This window comes from Stegodyphus dumicola, chromosome X1 (genome assembly GCF_044657685.1).
Source record: "Stegodyphus dumicola isolate Sdum_Otavi_A_Nest chromosome X1, ASM4465768v1".
In the NCBI taxonomy this organism is placed as follows: domain Eukaryota; kingdom Metazoa; phylum Arthropoda; class Arachnida; order Araneae; family Eresidae; genus Stegodyphus; species Stegodyphus dumicola.
In genome coordinates this window covers 107570839-107589236 of record NC_140780.1, presented here as the reverse complement: position 1 = coordinate 107589236, position 18398 = coordinate 107570839, and the positions used below count along the sequence as shown (strand labels likewise).

General features: G+C 34.5%; 1 protein-coding gene across 2 annotated transcripts in view; it reads right to left on the bottom strand.

Moving 5' to 3' along the window:
• LOC118195904 (trypsin-1-like) overlaps nucleotides 1-18288 on the bottom strand; it is a 32820-nt gene extending 14532 nt beyond the window's left edge. The window contains exons 1-4 of one of the 2 annotated variants that reach the window (XM_085807753.1): nucleotides 18143-18188; nucleotides 10090-10192; nucleotides 3651-3766; nucleotides 3326-3435 (exon numbers count right to left, since the gene is read on the bottom strand). In XM_085807753.1, the coding sequence (XP_085663879.1) occupies nucleotides 3326-3435; nucleotides 3651-3766; nucleotides 10090-10150 (287 nt within the window). In that variant the 5' untranslated portion in view covers nucleotides 10151-10192; nucleotides 18143-18188. Of the gene's footprint in view, nucleotides 1-3325; nucleotides 3436-3650; nucleotides 3767-10089; nucleotides 10193-18142 lie in introns of both variants that reach the window. The other variant, XM_035367243.2, reaches the window with a different exon arrangement.
• Between the last annotated feature and the right edge of the window lie 110 nt (nucleotides 18289-18398).

Sequence of the window (18398 nt, the reverse complement as noted above, 5' to 3'; positions counted from 1 at the left end):
TTCACGATGAATGAAGTTATAAGGTATTTCTTTCACCTTCTTGGCATGCCTTCGTTGTGTGGTGGTCTGCACGCTGGGCGCGTATTTCAGAGGTCCGTGGTCCAATTCCCGGCGAAGGCGTAGCATATTTTTCATTTTTCCTGTTTCCAAAAGAATACCTAATGTCTCTACAGTGGCGCTCGAACTAAAAGGGTGTTGGATGATGATTCTCCTCACCCAGGATTTGGCAGCTGGGTCCATAAAACCCCAGTCGCCCCTTAAAAGGGGGTATATAAGGTATTTCTCCCGCCTTCTTAGCGAGCCTTCGTGGTGTAGCACGCTCAACGCGTAATTGAGAGGTCCGCGGTTTGATTCACGGTGAAGACGTTGCTAATTTTTCATCTTGTCTGCTTCCAAAAAATGTCTAATGTGTCTACAAAGTAAAATGGAAAAAATGACAGGTCTTTCACCATTTCATAAAAGGCTTATTACTGGTGCCCGTTTAGCAGGGGCCTCGATTTCGACAGCAAATCTCACTGTGTTCCCAAAAGCAGCCATATCAAAGGTTTTCAAAAGTTGGAATCAGAACCCACAATCCTTCTCTAGAAGATGTAACTGCGGTTTGAGCACAGTTTTCTGAGACACTGATCGGCGTCGTCTCCGACGAATTGTACGACAGAGCAGGGACTCGATTGTAGTTCAACTGATACAGATCGTCAACTAAGACTCTTCACAATAGATTTCAGCTCGAACCATGCGCAGAGAAATGCAGACGATAATAATGCATAGTCGGATGCCTGTGAGAAAACCGCTCATTTCTTCTTGACATGCAAAAATTCGTTTGCAGTAGTGTCGGGAAAGAAGACCCTGGACATATGAGGATTTGAAACGGGTAATCTTATTTTGCACTGATTGAAGACGTCGAATTTGGGGAGAACCCCATGAAGCCATGAATCCATCTTGCCTTATTCGTATTGTGCAAGGGTCTGGTGGGAGTATCATGACATGGGGGATGTTCTGTTGGCAAGAAAGTGGTGCCCTGGTTTTCCTCGAGGGTAAACAAACAGCCATGACATACCTAGATATACTGGCAGATCAAGTTCACCGTGCAATGTTGCATTTTTACTCTGATGGCGACGGATACTTCTTGGACGATAACACAACTATACATCGTGTCAGAAGTGTTCAAAATTGGTTTGCTGAACATTGGTTTGACTTCGAACACCTTGCCAGCCCGGATCTTAACCCCATAGAAAATGTGTGGGATATGGTGGAAAGATGCATCCGACAGCGCTTTCCTCTTCCATCTAATTTACAAGATCTAAAAGGTTGCATAGCCAATGGATGGTATTCTCTGGACTTAAATGCCATCCAAAAGTATGCAGACTTGATGCCCAAAAGAATCAGAGCAGTTATGCAATAAAATACTGATCTTTCTGGGTTTCTAATTCATTGGCCAGTGTTTGCATCGTGCCTGACTGCAAGAAAAGTAAGCTAAGTTTTGTTAATCAATTTATTTTATGATAATTTCAAGCCAAAATAATGCTAATAAATATCGTATTTTCTTTAATGCTCGTTGTAAGCTCCTTATATTAAATTTTTCTTAATTAAAGATGAGACGAGAATTCACCTGTAAGACTAGAAAGGTTATCCAGTGTTAAGTGTAATTAGAGTGTAATCATATAATAGTACTTCTGCATTTATTGTATTATTACTAATCACGTACAAGAAGTCTTAGGAATATTTTTTATTTTATTATCCTTATTATTACTGACATACATGCGCTATTTCATCAGAAATCCGAGCTACGAATGTTGTATCAAGCAATAAATTAGGCAAACAAACACTTGAAATTAACACCGGGAGATGGAATCTTTTTTTTTTTCGGTTTTAACTCCAACAAAATACTTAAGGAATAAATTTTCAAATGATGTCTAAAAGTATTAGTGACGCACTGTAATAAATTAATTACTTACAAGCCACTCACTTATATCACTTGATGAGCTACTTACAATTTAAATGTTTAGCTGTATCATGAACCAGATCGACGTCTAGAACGATATGCGATCCCTGAGCCTATCTAGCTTCATATTTTATTGGTTGGAACAATTAATTCCATAAATGAAAAAAAAATCAGATGCAGCATAATAACGTATATAAAAGAGAGATAGAATCATCTGAACTTCCTGCTTTGCCCATAATAACGTTGCATACTTAAGCTTATTTATCTGATCTGTGCGATGGGTTCAGTCATTATAAACATATCGTAAATAAAAAATGTCTTAAATCTAGATGCATGTTACGTATATATAACCTAAACTACGTTAAATGTGCTTAAGTGTATATAAATCTTACATTGGCATATATCACGGCAAAACCTTTACTATGGACCTATTCTGCAATAAGGTAATCAATATTTCATTTAATTATCGAGTACAGTGCTAAGAGTAAAAACCAACAGGGATATACGAATATACGAATATTCATTATTAATGCATATAGCTCAAATATGCTATTTTCTGATAATACAAAATAACTAAACGAAATATTATTACTAGAATGCTATAATAGTGACAAGGTCATCAATTTATGTCTCTTCTAATGAGGCTCAAAACAGCTTGCAGAAAATACTAGGATTTCTACAACTGTTTTAATTTTTAGCAAGCTTAAAAGGAGTATGCAATATTTTTACTTTATGAGTTGCAAGCAAGCATCTGGTACCTCTGTGAGCAACTATCGTCTTTTCCCATTACATTCGCTAGTGGTATAAGTGGTTAGTACGTCTATATGGAAGAAAAATCTGTGTTTCGTATCCCTGTGAGGGTATTATTGATATTTCGTGTTTTTTGGTCCGAAATGTCTAATCTACATCTAAACTTTAACGCTATTGTCAATATCTACTGCACTTCTCGCACTGAATAGCATCTCATATTCCTGATCTGGAAAACAATCGAAGTTCAGTATGAGATTCCGCAAAATGTGTATCATATTCTCATCTCGCAGTGGGAGGGGACACATTAATTTATTAATTTGCTTAAGTTATAAAGCTTAAGCAAATTTCCTTGGTCCAATAGTATTTTTTTTTTTTTTTTTTTTTTTTTGCATTTTGAAATGTACTATTTAAACGGTCTAAATTTCACTCTTTTTCTCCCCAAAGATATATACATTTAATTTTACTGCTTCTTAAAAAACGTTATTAATGGCAATGCCAAAAATTCTTGTAATGAAAAAAAGAAGTTATTTTAACTGTTTTCTACGACTCTGGATATGTTTTCTCTGTTTTGATCAGTGCATTTTAAGATGCCTTTTTATAAAGCGATGAAATAAAATAATAAAACATATTTACCCAGCAATGCAATGAGCAGCAGTGATGGCCCAATTTTCATTGATTATACTAGCACCACAAATATGTTGAAATTCAGAAATTACAGGCATCATTCTCATTTCTAAAGAGAGCTGTAAAAACGAAAAAATTGTTCATTATGAAAGTTTAGAATTGCAAATAGAAATAGCACTTTAAAATGCACTCAGCCAGATTATCTTCACTCATTCATAAAACGTGACAGAAAACTTTTATGTACTCTTCAACTAGAAAATAATACGTCATTTTCCACTAACAGTGAAACTTTGGTTTATAATTAACAAATTAGAAAATGAAATAAAAAAATTACCTGCCAAGGAAACTCCCCTTCAAGGGCATTACGACCTCCAACAATTTTATTTTCACTATTCGATGTTTTGCTTATGCCACAATTTTCCATACTTGGGTTTTCCTCTGCATTTATCACTATAAAAAATGCAAAGTTTCTATAATTTGCTAGCCAGAAAGGAATGGGTACTGCTGTTTGCTTTTAAATACCTATAAAATGTTCTCCTCCCTAAATATTTTCCTGCATAATCTTCCTTAGGATTACATACACTATGTTTTTCTGCTGCAAAGCAGAAAAATTCTTAAAAAATAAAAAGAGAGACTTGCTGACAACTGAGGATAGAAATGTTTTTGAAGACCATGCTTGCTCATACTACTAATCTTATTCAAAGAGATATTAAAATTTTATTATTATTATTTCATTAATTATTCCAAAGAAATGTACGAAAGCACTTTAATCTATCACTTAAAGTTTTAGAAAGAAGAAATATAAACCTAAATTTCACAGTGTACCAATTATAGTTCTCTAAAGTTTGTATGTGGTATGATATCTGAAATGACTTACAATATAAGACCTGAATTTGTCACAAAGTAGTGTATGAAAACACTGAATCTACTTCTCGTCAAATAACAAAGCAATATCAGGAAAGAAATTTTCAATAAAATGAATACCAAAAAAATTAATTCTGATATATACAAAGGTTGTTTATAAAGTTCTGACCTGTATAAAGACCGCACAATGCAATTTCACAGCGATTCTGGAAAGTTGCTATTCATTTTATGCCAGTAATTTTTGCAACATTATTCTTATTTGCAGAATATTTCTGTTGTGATCAGTCGGCATATTCCGCTGCTTTGTTTAAAACTTTGTTTCTGTAACTGTAATTTTCAAAATGGATCATTTCCATGAATAGCGTATTAGAATAAAATATGCAATATATTTTCTAGAGATCCATCAAATGTTGAAACAATTTTATAGCGATAACTGCGTAAATCGCATGCAGTGTCGTAAATGGTTTCAACTGCTCAAAGGTCGCTTGTGTGATATCGTGCGATTGTACGGGGAGTCACTAATGATAGCAACATTTCAATAAGGCCATATCATCACTTTTTGAGTCAAATATTGGAAACGCATCGAATTACTGAAAATTTCGTCCTGCGTATGCTGAACGAAGACAACTGCACTGCAATTCATCAGAATTTTTTTATCATTCAAATGAGGAGGAAGATTTCATGAAAAGAATTATTATAGTGATGATACTTGGGTGTGTGTGCTTGTTATTGAAACTAGAGCCCAATTTTACTTGGAAAAGACATTCCAAAACTGAAAAAAGCGCCACAAATGAGATAGAAAATCATATCGATCATCTTTTTTGACATTGACAATGTTATATACCATGAAATTTTGCCAGAAATGCAAATATTATTTGTCAGAAATTCAAATATTGGTATTATATGAAGTGTTGAGAGAATTAACAGCAAACATTCGAATTAAAATTTGTATTGTGGATAAGCAAATCTTGTTTCCTTCATCGAGATAATTTAACAATGACGCGTATATATTTAAATTAGCTTACTGATATTTATCTTTATTAATGTAATTTCTTTTATTGAGCCTAAAACAAAGACAACCGTGCTTCTCTAGAATTTTTACTCTCCTGATGGTCTCGCAGATTTTTTCTTTGTTTCCCAAAACTGAAATTAACTCTGAAAGACGGAGGTGCTACACGGACAATGAGATAAAAGAAACTTCGCGCGATCCCAGGAAAATGACGGACTGGGATTGCTAAATGAATTGAAAAAGGGTATTCAAGAGATACGTCAGTCGGACAGGAGAGTACTTCTAAGGTGACAAGGTTGAATAATAAGTCCACACAAAAATATCTAATGTATTGTGTATATTTTATACAAAAATATGTTTCATATGGTATACACAACACATAAAATATGAAGTTTGGAAACATTTGAACAGAACTCGTATTTTACAAAGCGAAATGACAATCTAGTAAAAACAGTAATAAAGTGTGTTAACATACATATCGATCTCCTTTTCTTAAAAGTTAAAATTTGAACGACTTTTAATAAATTCCGATTTTGTATTTCTCAAAAAAAAAAAGTTCAAATGTTTCTCTTCTTTTTTTAATAAGCGATGTGAATATATTTCCCTGAAGTATTGTGAAACTAATCCTCGAATGATACATTTGTTTATTTATGTATATGAATGTGAAATAGAATAAATCAGCGAATGTTAATATGTTATTATTTTCATCTTACGTAATAAAATTAAAAAAGTATTTTGTGATTTAAACTTCATTTATATAACTATACCTGCGGAATAAATTAACAATACACTCTCTCTCTTTCTCTCTCCAAAAGAAACATTCAGTTAGAAATAATAACTTCAAGGTGTTAAAACTAAAAATACATTATGAAGTTTAACCTTCAGATTTACTTGTTTTTTTATAACTCAAAAAAACATTCTGCAATTCTCTTTTAAAGTACAAAGCATACCATAACAGAGCACACTCGAATGAACAAATTTTGAATGACAGTTCCTTTTGAACAAAAAAGAAGAAAAAAAATATTATGTGGGCCATAGACTACACATAATGATAATTCTGTCACTGCTACTTTATGTTTTCTTTCATCAAAAAGAAAGCCTTAAGAGTCATTAGTCTAGCAAGTATATATATTGATTTTTAGGTTTTTAAATTGATGCTTTATTTTTTTACTTTTTTACTTTACAAATATTTTTTAGGAGTGACTCTGCTCTCTTTCAGTATTAATAGAAGTTCAAGTAAGATTAGAAGTGAGACATCGCATTTACGAAAGAAACGTTGGTCGGAATTATTATTTATCAGGATGTATCTCAAAATTGTCCCCCAAAAAAAACTGAAGAATTCTTGACAAGAGCAGTTTTTTTTCACCTGATCCAACAGTTTAAAAACGTCGGCTCAGTATTCAGCTCTTATGCACATGCTTTTGTGTTAATGCCTTCATGGTGGACTTAAATTTAGATTAACGATAGCGGTGCTATGAGTAAGCAATCGTCAACGTCATTTAATAAATTGGCTTATTTTGGGGGTTTTCTGAATCGACAATCATTATATACTAGATTTATAATATGAACATATGCACAAATCAGACTAGCCAGCACTATTTTATCGATAGAAACTATTTCAATTTCGCCGGTACATCAGCAGATACATTCGTTCCAATAAAGTAAGTTCCAATACGAAATGAATAAAGCAAAAATTTGTATTATTGCTCAGACATTGAAAATCTTGAATCACAGAAGCTGATTTGCGTCTTAAGGGAGTACCAGTTTGGTGCTTATTTTTTTCCCATGGAATCCTTTTTTGCATCATGAAAGGACTTTTATATCTTCTTTTCATGCACTTCCCAGACACCTTGGCTAAAATTCCCTTAAAACATTTCGTCAAATATAGCACTAATTGTAACTAATTGTTCCTTGTAATAATAGTAACTAATTGTTCCTTGCGGAGCAATTAGTTACCCTCGAAATTCTCTTGTATGTGCTTTCCGGGAATTTAGACATAACGTTACCTTTAAATACCATCTATCATGCAAGTATGCATCTTCGAAAAGTGGCTGATGTCAGTGACACGCACATTCATCTTACTGTTTAATAAGACCTTAGATTATTTTTTATCATTACTGCAAATCAATCTGTCTCTTTATATTACACTGTAGAGTCATTAGGATTATTTCGAAGCAGGACACATGAAAAAAGAGCAATGCACTCGCCGGGACTCGAACCTCGGACCTCTCGAATACGCGCCGAGTGTGCTGATCATTACACCCCGAAGGCATGCTAAGAAGGCGGGAGAATTACCTAATATACTCCCCCTTTTAAAGGGCGATTGGGGATTAAGAGACCCAATCGCCAAATCCTGGTGGTGGAGAATCATCATCCACCAGCACCTTTTAAGTTCGGGAGCCACTGTAGAGACATTAGATTATTTCGAATCAAGAAACGTAAAAAATGAGCAATGCCCTCGCCGGGACTCGAACCTCCGATATCTCGAATACACGCCGAATATGCTGGCCATTACACCACGAAGGCATGCTAAAAAGGAGGAAAAAATACATTATAGCATTGTACAAGAACTTCATTTTTTCCCCTTTTGACGTGCCTTGCAAATATTACGTTTTAGCTCTTTGCTTCGGTAATTGTGAAGACCAATGTTAAACTATCGGTTTTGCGTATTCAGTGGTCGGCCTTCTGATTGTGTGCATTTAAAAGGAGGAATAATAATCAACTCCCACTGAATTTTACACATACTTTTGTTTAAAAAGTTTAGTTTAAATAAATTAAATGCCGCATGGACAACACAAGCCTCTCTGCTCTGCATATGATATTCTGTCTAAGCCATATAAGTTCCACATATTTAAAAATACTGCCTTTTTAATAAAATAAAATATGTAATGTTATCAAAATCGCAATAACAACCTTGTATTTAGCGTAAGTATAGTAAAACACTCAATCGATTTCGAGGGCAGCTAAAGGTCCCTCATCAGGAGAACGAAATTCCTAGAAAGGGGAAAAAAGAAGAAAAATAAAGCATTGTCAAAGGAGTCTCAGAAACAAGTGGTCCTTATCAGCACTGCACGTGATCGTAACCGGATTTTTAAATCAGAGTTACACTGGCCGCCTACTTTTCCTGAGCCAGACTATCTGATCAAACATATGACACATAGACTAAAACGCAAGAAAACAGCGAACTCAAAAAATAGGGAGCGAGAGGCAACTGCACCTTCACGCACCAAGTCTGAACTTCGAAGAAAAAATTTAATGTTATGCTGCAGATATATAATGTTATGCTGTTCATTTGAAGTTCTACGGTGTGCGGCATTATTGATAACGTATTCATAAAACCATACCATAAAAAAGCAACTGGTCATTTTTCTCTGTTTCAGTTAGTATGATAGGAAAACAATAATTTATTATATTGTATGAAGCCAGAATGTAGAAGATTTGTTACATTTTGTGTGTATATTCAAGTAATAAATCATTAAATGTTTTACAAAATTCAATTACCAATTTACGAAATCTTCAAGCTTCCAAAGTTAAATGCAGTGTGAAAATTAGCAAACAGTTTGTAGCTTGTTTCGAGATAAATGTCATCTGTATTAATTAGTAATTAACAAGAATACCACTTATCAGACAATGTTTGAATATGATCCCTGTAAAGGACAACCTAGCTACGTATAATACGTAATCTTCCTAGCCATTACTGAAAGCTCTTCGTCAGGTGAGTAACACATCATCAGGAATATTGGTCATAACAAGCTCTGGGATGTTATTAATTGAAGTATGGTGGTGCAATGTGTTTGGAAAAATCGATTATGATAGCACCCAAAAAATTAAAGAATCATTATTCTTAAAATAAATTTCAAGATTGAAAAAGCGATGTTAAACAATCATCCAGTTCTACATACCGTATAAAGAAGCAAAATAGTAACTCATTAAGAAAGGTTGCTGCGTCATACAAAGCACATACGGGTATACGGGAGGTCCCCTGTATTAACTGAGTCAAAATATGCTATGAAGGCTCATATGCTGCTCGTATGCTGCTCATATGCTACTATGAAGGCTGCTATTAAGTCATACAAAGCACATACGGGTATATGTGAGGTCCACTGTATTGCCTGAGTCAAAATATGCTATGAAGGTTAATGCAACCAACATAATGAAACTTTATAACCCCACATTAAATGAAAGTTTTCCTTAATATTCTCGAAATAATGAAACTTGATTAGTTTAGTCCTTTGAAAAGAACTCTACCCTTGAAGAATGCAGAAAGCTTATTCATGACGATCAGTTTTTAAGATGCGAAAATGAATAACGCAGCGCTATAATGAAGGACATTTCTTGAAAGAATTTAACCCTTCTTGCTAATTTCTAAACTTTTCATTGTTCAGAAAAAGCACTTGCCTTCGTGGGGAGCTTTCTAATGTAAACTAGCTTGTTGTTGCATCAGGTTCTTCTATTTACAATAAAATTAATGTAAAATTCCTTACCTGCTGCATCTTCAGTGTTCTCGACGCCAGGCTTCTAATAATCACGTTTTCCAGTAAGAGTTTCTATTACAATTAGCAGGCCATCTTGTCTTTTAATTATTTATTCAAAGAAAACGCTAATATACACTATTTACAAGGTAAGTGATAATTATTTTAAGACAGTACATTTTTAACTCTGAGTCTTTACGCTCCTCAAAGCGGTTCCAATCTCGACTGCTTCTCGGAACTTAATTACAGCAAAAGTAAAGGAAGAGATGCCCGCCACCTAGTGGCAAGAATGTGACATCCTCCCACCTTTTGATTTTACCTCGATAAGAGGGGAAAATCAAAACAAAATTTATCAATAATCAAACAAAAATTCAAGTACAACTTTCACAAATATGAAAAGTAACTAATGCTCTAAAATTAATACTTACAAAGAAGGATTACACATTTAAACATTTTCTGCATTACATTCATACCATATCCAGATAACATGTTCCAATTGACTACTGTTAGGACAATTAAATTTCTAAAATACTGAAAAGAAACAAAAATTAGTATAGCAATTTAAAAATATGTAACAGGTTTTACAGTTTTACGTCCATATCTAGTTTGATAGTTCATATCACTGTCACACTTATCGGCAGAGTTTTTTCTGTTCATGGTGAAGTCACTAAACAAGTTAGGTCTATCAAGTTCGAGAGGATAAATACGTTTCACAGGTCTTAGGAGTTCACCCGTTGCAGTTTTCACTTTGACAACACGTACTTCGTTGTCTTTCCCAGGATATAGTTCTACAACACGACCTATTGGCCAATCTATTCTCTTCTTGTTGTCGCTGCCGACAAACACCAAGTCATTTTTGTTGATAGTCCGAGTAGATCGTTTAGATGGTTTTTGCACTAGGATAGCTAAATATTCATCACGAAATCTTTTGCGAAAATGTTCTCTTACGTTCTGCAAGAACTTGTATCTTTTTGTCAGATTGATGGTATCCAGGTAGTCTAAGTCTGGTACTCCGATGTCGTGCACATTTTGTAGAAACATTGAAGGAGTTAGTGCCGTAAGATCATTTGGATCTTCTGAAAGGTACGTAAGGGGTCTTGAGTTGATTACTGATTCGATATCACAAAGTATAGTCAACATTTCCTCATAAGAGACACAGGACTTGCCGAGAACATTTCTCAACATCTTCTTCACTGTTTGTACCAACCTCTCCCACCAACCGCCCCACCATGAAGCAGTTGGGGGATTAAACTTCCACTGTATTCTCATACTAGTTGAATTACATTCTATTTCTTTCCAATCTATCGATCTTAAAAGATTTTCAGTTCCAACGAAATTAGTGCCATTGTCGCTGTAAATAATACTTGGACGACCTCTTCTGGCAATAAATCTCCTTAATCCCAAGATGAACGCATTTGTTGATAAACTTTCTATCAGTTCAAGATGTATCGCGCGATAGACCGCGCAAGTAAAGAGCAAGATCCATGCCTTTTTTCCTTTTCGTAAATAAAGAGGACCGGCTACATCGACTCCGGTCACTTCAAACACCAGAGCATCTCTGACTCGATCTTCAGGAAGAGGTGCTGGAACAGTCTCTATATTCTTTGCGCTATATCTTCTACAGCGAACACACGTCATAAGAACTTTACGTACTGTTTTTCTTCCTCTCAGGACCCAGAATTTCTGTCGAATATTGGCTAGTACGAATTGCACACCAGCGTGGGATAGTCGCAAATGGTAATCTAAAATTAACCTATGAACTAAGTCATGATTTGAGGGCAATATAATTGGACAGAGAAAATTTTCTTCTTCCTCTCTTCTAGTAATCTTGGTCTTTAACCGAATAAGGCCATCTGAGTCAAAAAAGGTACAAAGGTTGCTAACTTTAAGTTCTTTGCCAAATGCTTCTATTTGTATTATCTTGCATATTTTCTTTTCTACAGTTTCTATTTCCGGGACCGTGAGTTCTCCTGATTGTTTAGAATCTGGTCTTCTGCAGTTGTTGATAAATCTGCATATCCAAGCAGTTATTCTTAACATTTTATGGTAAGATGAATATTTCTCAAAAAAATGTTCTACCCTTTGCGTATTTAGTGCAGAAATGACTGATTTCCTTTTTTCTGAATTCACTATTTCCATGTCCGGTATTTCCCTTTGTCTTGGCCATTCTTCCTGATTTTTCTTCAGCCAGTCGGGGCCCTCCCACCATCTAACTACTAAAAGTTGTTTGGCAGTGCAACCTCTTGATGGGAGGTCAGCTGGATTTTTTGTTCCAGCAATATGTTTCCACGTTTTTGGATCCGTCAGTTTCCTAATCTCCCTGACTCTGTTTTCCACAAAGACAGCCCAGACAATCTCTTCCCTTTGAATCCATGTCAAAACTGTTGTAGAATCCGTCCAAAAATGCGTTTCCACATTTTGCCATTGTAAACCATTTAAAACAGAAGAGCATAGTCTGGCACCTATCGTGGCAGCTATCAATTCCAGACGAGGGATCGTAATAGATTTTACGGGAGCTACCCTAGACTTCGATGCTAACAGATGAATTTCAACTCCAGAATTCGTCACAGTTCTCAAGAAAACTGCAGCAGCATACGCATTACTACTGGCATCACAGAATGTGTGAATGCTGCAGAACTTCCTATTGTCCTTGCTGGAATGTATCCAACGTAGGAGGGATATTTCTTTTAAGAGAAAAAGGCTTTTATACCAATTCACAAAATTTTGTTTTGTACTCTCGTCAACTTCAGTATCCCAAGAAATTCCTGTTTTCCATAGGTTCTGCAACAATATTTTAGGATACAAGAGAACAGGACTCACAATACCAATAGGATCAAATATTTTGTGTGTTACAGCGAGAATTTTTCTCTTCGTTATTATACCATTTCAAAATCTTCTAGCCAATTCAGATTCAAAGTTAAATTATCTTTTTGACAGTTCCATAACAGACCCAATACGGGTGAAATAGTTTCCTGTTTCAGGTTATCTCCATTATGTAACCAACCTCGAAGATTAAACTTTCCTTCATTCATTATTTCTCGAGATTTTTCGATGAACTGAATCATCTCGGATTCTTTGTCAAAACTGGCAACAACGTTATCTACGTAGAAGCTACGCAAGAGTTTAGCTATTATCTCCGTATCATATGAAGAATTTTTCATGTACTTTTGTAGATGGAATTCTATAACAGCTGCCAAAAGGAAAGGACTACTCTTAACCCCAAATACTACCCTAGTATGACGAAATATTTTCGTTTTCCTTTCTTCCACATCATTCCACCAGAAAAACCGAAGCCAGTCTCTATCTTGAGGCCTTACACTGATCTGTAAGAAAGCCTTTTCAATGTCTGCTATAGCAGCAAACTTGCCTTCCCGAAATCTCAACAAAAGAGATGGAATTAGTTCTATCAAATTTGGTCCACACTCCAAACACTGATTTAGAGAAGGAGACGATTGTTTCCTCGCAGACGCATCAAACACCGGTCGAATTGGTGTTGAGCTATTTTCTTTGATCACCGGTCTATGCGGTAAATAATGTCCATAGTCAACCGCAATATTTTCTTTAACTTCTTCGATCACTCCTAAGTTACACCAGTCATTAAAAACTGCATTGTATGAAGAAAATAAATTTTGAGATAAAAGTTTCTGGGTGGTAGATTGTAGACGTTTCAACGCTAAATCCTTGTGGGTGGAGAGTGGTACATGATTCTCCGCCCACGGAAGTGCGACTTCATAACGCCCTTCTTCGTTTAGAGATACAGAATTTTCGAATTGCAATTTTGCTTGCAAATCCCTTTCCTCTCTAGCCTTTTTTGTAACTGGATCTGTTATTCCGATAACATCAAGCCTCCACAGTTCTGACAACGTGGCATCAGAAATATGTAAAGATAACGAAAGCGTGGAAAAGGAATTTTCTATTTCATAATTGTCAGTGTTCGCTTTCCCCATGACTGTCCACCCAAGTCTTGTACTTACAGCAACTAATCTTCCCCAAGGAAGAACTTCGATTTTACCTGTAAATAAATTTGCAGCAACATCTGCCCCTAACAACAAATTAATCTCTTGGGGGTTCTCCTGGAATAATCTGCAATTTCCATTTTCAAAAACATCACTGACGTAAATTCCTCTTCTTCTAAGTTCCCCAATCCAGTGTATATTTTTGATTTTAGGGACCGAAGAACATATTTTTCTTTCATCCAATACATTGATTTCGCAATTATACCGTTTATCTACGCTACCCAATTTTATTCTATAACGTTTATGTTTTTCCGAAACTTCTATGCCGCCGAAAAGTCCGTGGGTTACACTTTGTTCACCTAAGCTTCTTAATTGTAACCTTTCTGCTGCATACCTGCTTATGTATGAGTTTTGACTTCCGGTGTCAATTATCGCTCGAACAAATTGGTTTTTCCCTCTTCCATATATGCGAACAATTAAAGTTTGCAAATATACTTCTGAACATCCTGCTTGATTTGAAAGTACTTTATTTTCTATCTGTTCGTCTCTTTTAATTTCCGAAACCTCGAAGGATTTTGTTTATTACACATAATAGTTGCATGTTGTTTTTTACAAATAGAACAAGTTATTTTTGTTCTGCAGTTTTGAGCCAAATGGTGTAATTTTAGGCATTTATAGCAAGCACATTTTCTTTTTAAAATGTCCCTTTTTTCTTGTAATGATAAGCCGGAAACGAAACTACAGTCATAAGTCTTGTGAAATTGATTACAGAAGACGCAGTTCATATTTTCCTCTCTGCATTCGGATTTTGTAAACAAATCTGTAGCGGTCGGAATCTTTGGTTTATTATGTCTATTTGAGAGAGCATATGCGCTTTTCGTTGCAGGGGGGGAAGAAGACTGTCGCCGATCGGATACTTTTTGCTGTTGCGAAACCGTTGACCTTGTGCGTTCACGGGATGAAAGTTCTGCGTGTAAAAATGACATTAAATCTTTTATGTTATAATCTGTGCCAACATTTTGTGTTCTATGAAATTCAAGCGTTAATTCTGAAGGCAATAACTTCAAAATCATCGGACACAGCAAAGCACTGTAAGATTCCGATACAACATCTAACGCTTCGAGACATCTAATCTGTGTTTGTACTTTATGATACAAGTTACGAAATGTTTTTATGTCATTCGCATTTTTTAATGATTCAATATTCAGCAAATTATTCATGTGCGCATTAATAAGAATGTCTCTCCTTCCAAAACGGTCGTGTAAGATTTGAATTGCTGAATTATAATGTTTCGGCGATAACGGAAGTCCTTGAACGCAATTAGCAGCTGTTCCTCCTAAATACGCTTTCAGGTAATTAAATTTGTCTACTTTGTTCAATAATTCGTTATTATGTATTGAGGACTCAAAACTATTCCAAAAAGTAAGCCATTGACTACTGTTCCCATAAAATACGGGAATCGAAAGTTTTGGTAATTTAACATTAGGTGTGTCTTTTATATTTTGCTGTGTGTTCGGTGCATTTAAGTCATGATTAAGTTCCTTAATCCGTTTCTTAAGCCTAAATTTCCATAACGTTACCTTCTCACGATATTGTTCTGTAATTTCGAATTCATTTTCGAATTCATCTACACTCAGAATTGGTTCAACTTCTACATCGGCATTAGCTAGTGTTTCGGCTTTAGCATTAAGCTGTTCTAACAATTCTTCGAGCTCATTAATACTACCTTCAGATTTATTTAATTCACTTTCGATTTTCTTAAATAGTTTTGTAACGGCAGTTCTTAAGATACTTCTTTTCTTTTTTAATTTATCTACTTCAGCCATTATCTTTCTTAGATTCAAACATTTACACAAAAAATATACGTCTCATGAAAAACAAATATTTAACTCTTACTTAGAAAACAAAATTATTCTTTTTCTGAATACTTCAAGAACAAGTATTAAAATCTTCAATTTTAATATTCAGCTTTTGAATTCACTTTATTAGAACTTTTCAAAAAACCTGGCGTCCCTGTTCGGGCGCCATAAAAATGTTGCATCAGGTTCTTCTATTTACAATAAAATTAATGTAAAATTCCTTACCTGCTGCATCTTCAGTGTTCTCGACGCCAGGCTTCTAATAATCACGTTTTCCAGTAAGAGTTTCTATTACAATTAGCAGGCCATCTCTTCTTTTAATTATTTATTGAAATAAAAAGCTAATATACACTATTTACAAGGTAGGTGATAATTATTTTAAAACAGTACATTTTTAGTTCTGAGTCTTTACGCTCCTCAGAGCGGTTCCAATCTCAACTGCTTCTCGGAACTTAATTACAGCAAAAGTAAAGGAAGAGATGCCCGCCACCTAGTGGCAAGAATGTGACACTTGTATTAGCGCCGCACATTGGATAAACCGCTGAAATATCTATATGTTAACTTGAAATTTTACTAGCTAAAAGCTTAAGAAAACTTAACTATATTACTAGATAGTAATACATTAAAATGAAATAAACTTTCGTCATTTTGAAAGGAAGTACAGGATGACAGATGATCACTACGAACAACGACTGACTAAGGGAAAAAAGGGTTCATTCTGTCTCTATAGTTTAACACAGTATTGCCAAGCTCAAGAGCCACATGTGTCATATTGCTGCATGCCCAGTCAACGGCTTGAATGTTAGAAACCTTACTGTACTTTAATTTCTATTCTTGCCCAATTAAGGGAGTTTAAAATCGGTCAATGCTTAGCTTAGCTGTATATCAAGATGAAGTTCGCAAATTTGGATAAGAGCCAACACAAAGTAGTTTTTCCTGCAATATTTTAGTAAGTCATGTTATATGAATTTAGTGTAATCCCCCATTTAAAGATCAGAATGTGTTCTTAGAAAAGAAAGCACGACACAATATAGCTCGAATTTTTTTTCATGTTTATTACGCTTATTGCTGGATTGTGCTTTAATGTGAACATGGTTCAAATAAAAAAATTCTTAAAAATTGGACAAATAGAAATTTTTATGAACATTTTATTCAATATTTTCCCCTATTTACAGTTCCTTAAATGATTTTTAACAACTAAAGTTTATTATTGTTATTATTATTATTGTTTTTATTATTACTCTTGCCGCATTCTCTCGTGTATAAGCCGTACCCTTTATTTTTACCTCAATTAAAAACAAATTTTCAGGATAAGCCGCTTATCATCTACAATAATTTTTCGCTCATAAATGTAATAGCTAAAATAAAAACAGTACTTCCACACACTGGGGCAAAATTTTTAATTATATGTCAAAAGGAGCATGTTTCTATGTTTAGCACTTATTCACTATCACCGTCGGTACCACTAGTACAGTTAGTTGCCTGTGCTACCAGTATCACTGTCGCTGGTACCAGTTCCCAACAACAATGGACTTTATACTTAATCACTGCTATGTTGTTGTATGCGCTGCTGTGTTACCACATGATTATATATACCTATTTCTAATCATTCGCATGTAAAAGCAGCACCCATGACTTTCAAATGTTGAAAGAAAAGTTGCCCAGAAAAGTTGGAGTCGTTCAATAACTTTAGTAAATAGGCAAATAAGACTATGAATTGAATCTTTAGCGTTTTAATTTCCACGTTTGCAGTATTCTTCTAATGCGTAGCACAACTGTATGAAATGATTATTTCAAAACTCTTGTTAAATAATTCCATTACAATGATTTTCTTTCATCCCTTACTGTGCTCTAAATTATTTAGCTCATTTGACAATTTCATAAAGACATTTTTCTGTATGTAATAAAGATGCTCCAAGCGGGGAAATTTTTATTCTACCAACTAATCGTAATATTTTATTAGTAAAAGCATTTTTAATAATTTATTATTCCCTCCATCATGCTTTAGTCCTCAAAATATACTACTATTGGAGAAGATTGTTACGCCAGTATTCTCCGTATTAAAATCTATCTTTTTTTGCTTAATGTTGTTTTGAGATTTCATTCCAATAATTTACTTGAACGTTGATATTGCTTTTGTTCCTATTTACTCCTACAGCAATAACTGTTTTAATAATGAAAAATAAAAAAAACTCTACGGGCGCTTGAAGGACTACATTGCAATTAAAATTTACTTATAGCGCTGTGTATGCTATTAAATTCTAAACTGATATATGATTTATATGCAACTGCCGTCTTCAAATGTGTTACAAAGTTCTTACCTGGTAACATCAACTAAGCAACTTGAAACAAACGACAAAATGAGACTAGTAGCATATAGCTAATGAAAAACCGTCGTATTAATTTTACCTTATGCATTATATACACATACGCATTTTTTATTCTTAGGCACATTGTACTTCCTTAAATAATAATTTCTTTTTATTTATATTCTTGTTAAAGTAATAGATCATAATCTAAAAGAGGCTGGTAAATACTTAAAATTAAGTAAAGCAATATTATTAAAAGCACTTACATGCATCCTAAATTTTTAAATGAAAATATGCAATGACTAAATCACAAAATTTTTACTCTGGTAGATAAATGTAGCATTCGAATTTTCCTACCTGAAACAGCGATAACCACAGTTGTCAACACATTCAACAAAAACATTTTGAAATGCACTTAGCTGAAGTATACAAAGTCGATTTTCCAACTTAGCTTTATAGAGAAAAAAGTAGTTTTGGGTTAATTAGATTTACTGCTCTTCATTGTTTGATGCCCTCGAGATTGTATAACTAGACCAGTGCGGAAGCGTTGTCTGTTTTTAGGAATGAATATCCAGTATCTTATCAGCGAGAGCAATATTTTAAAATACTGACG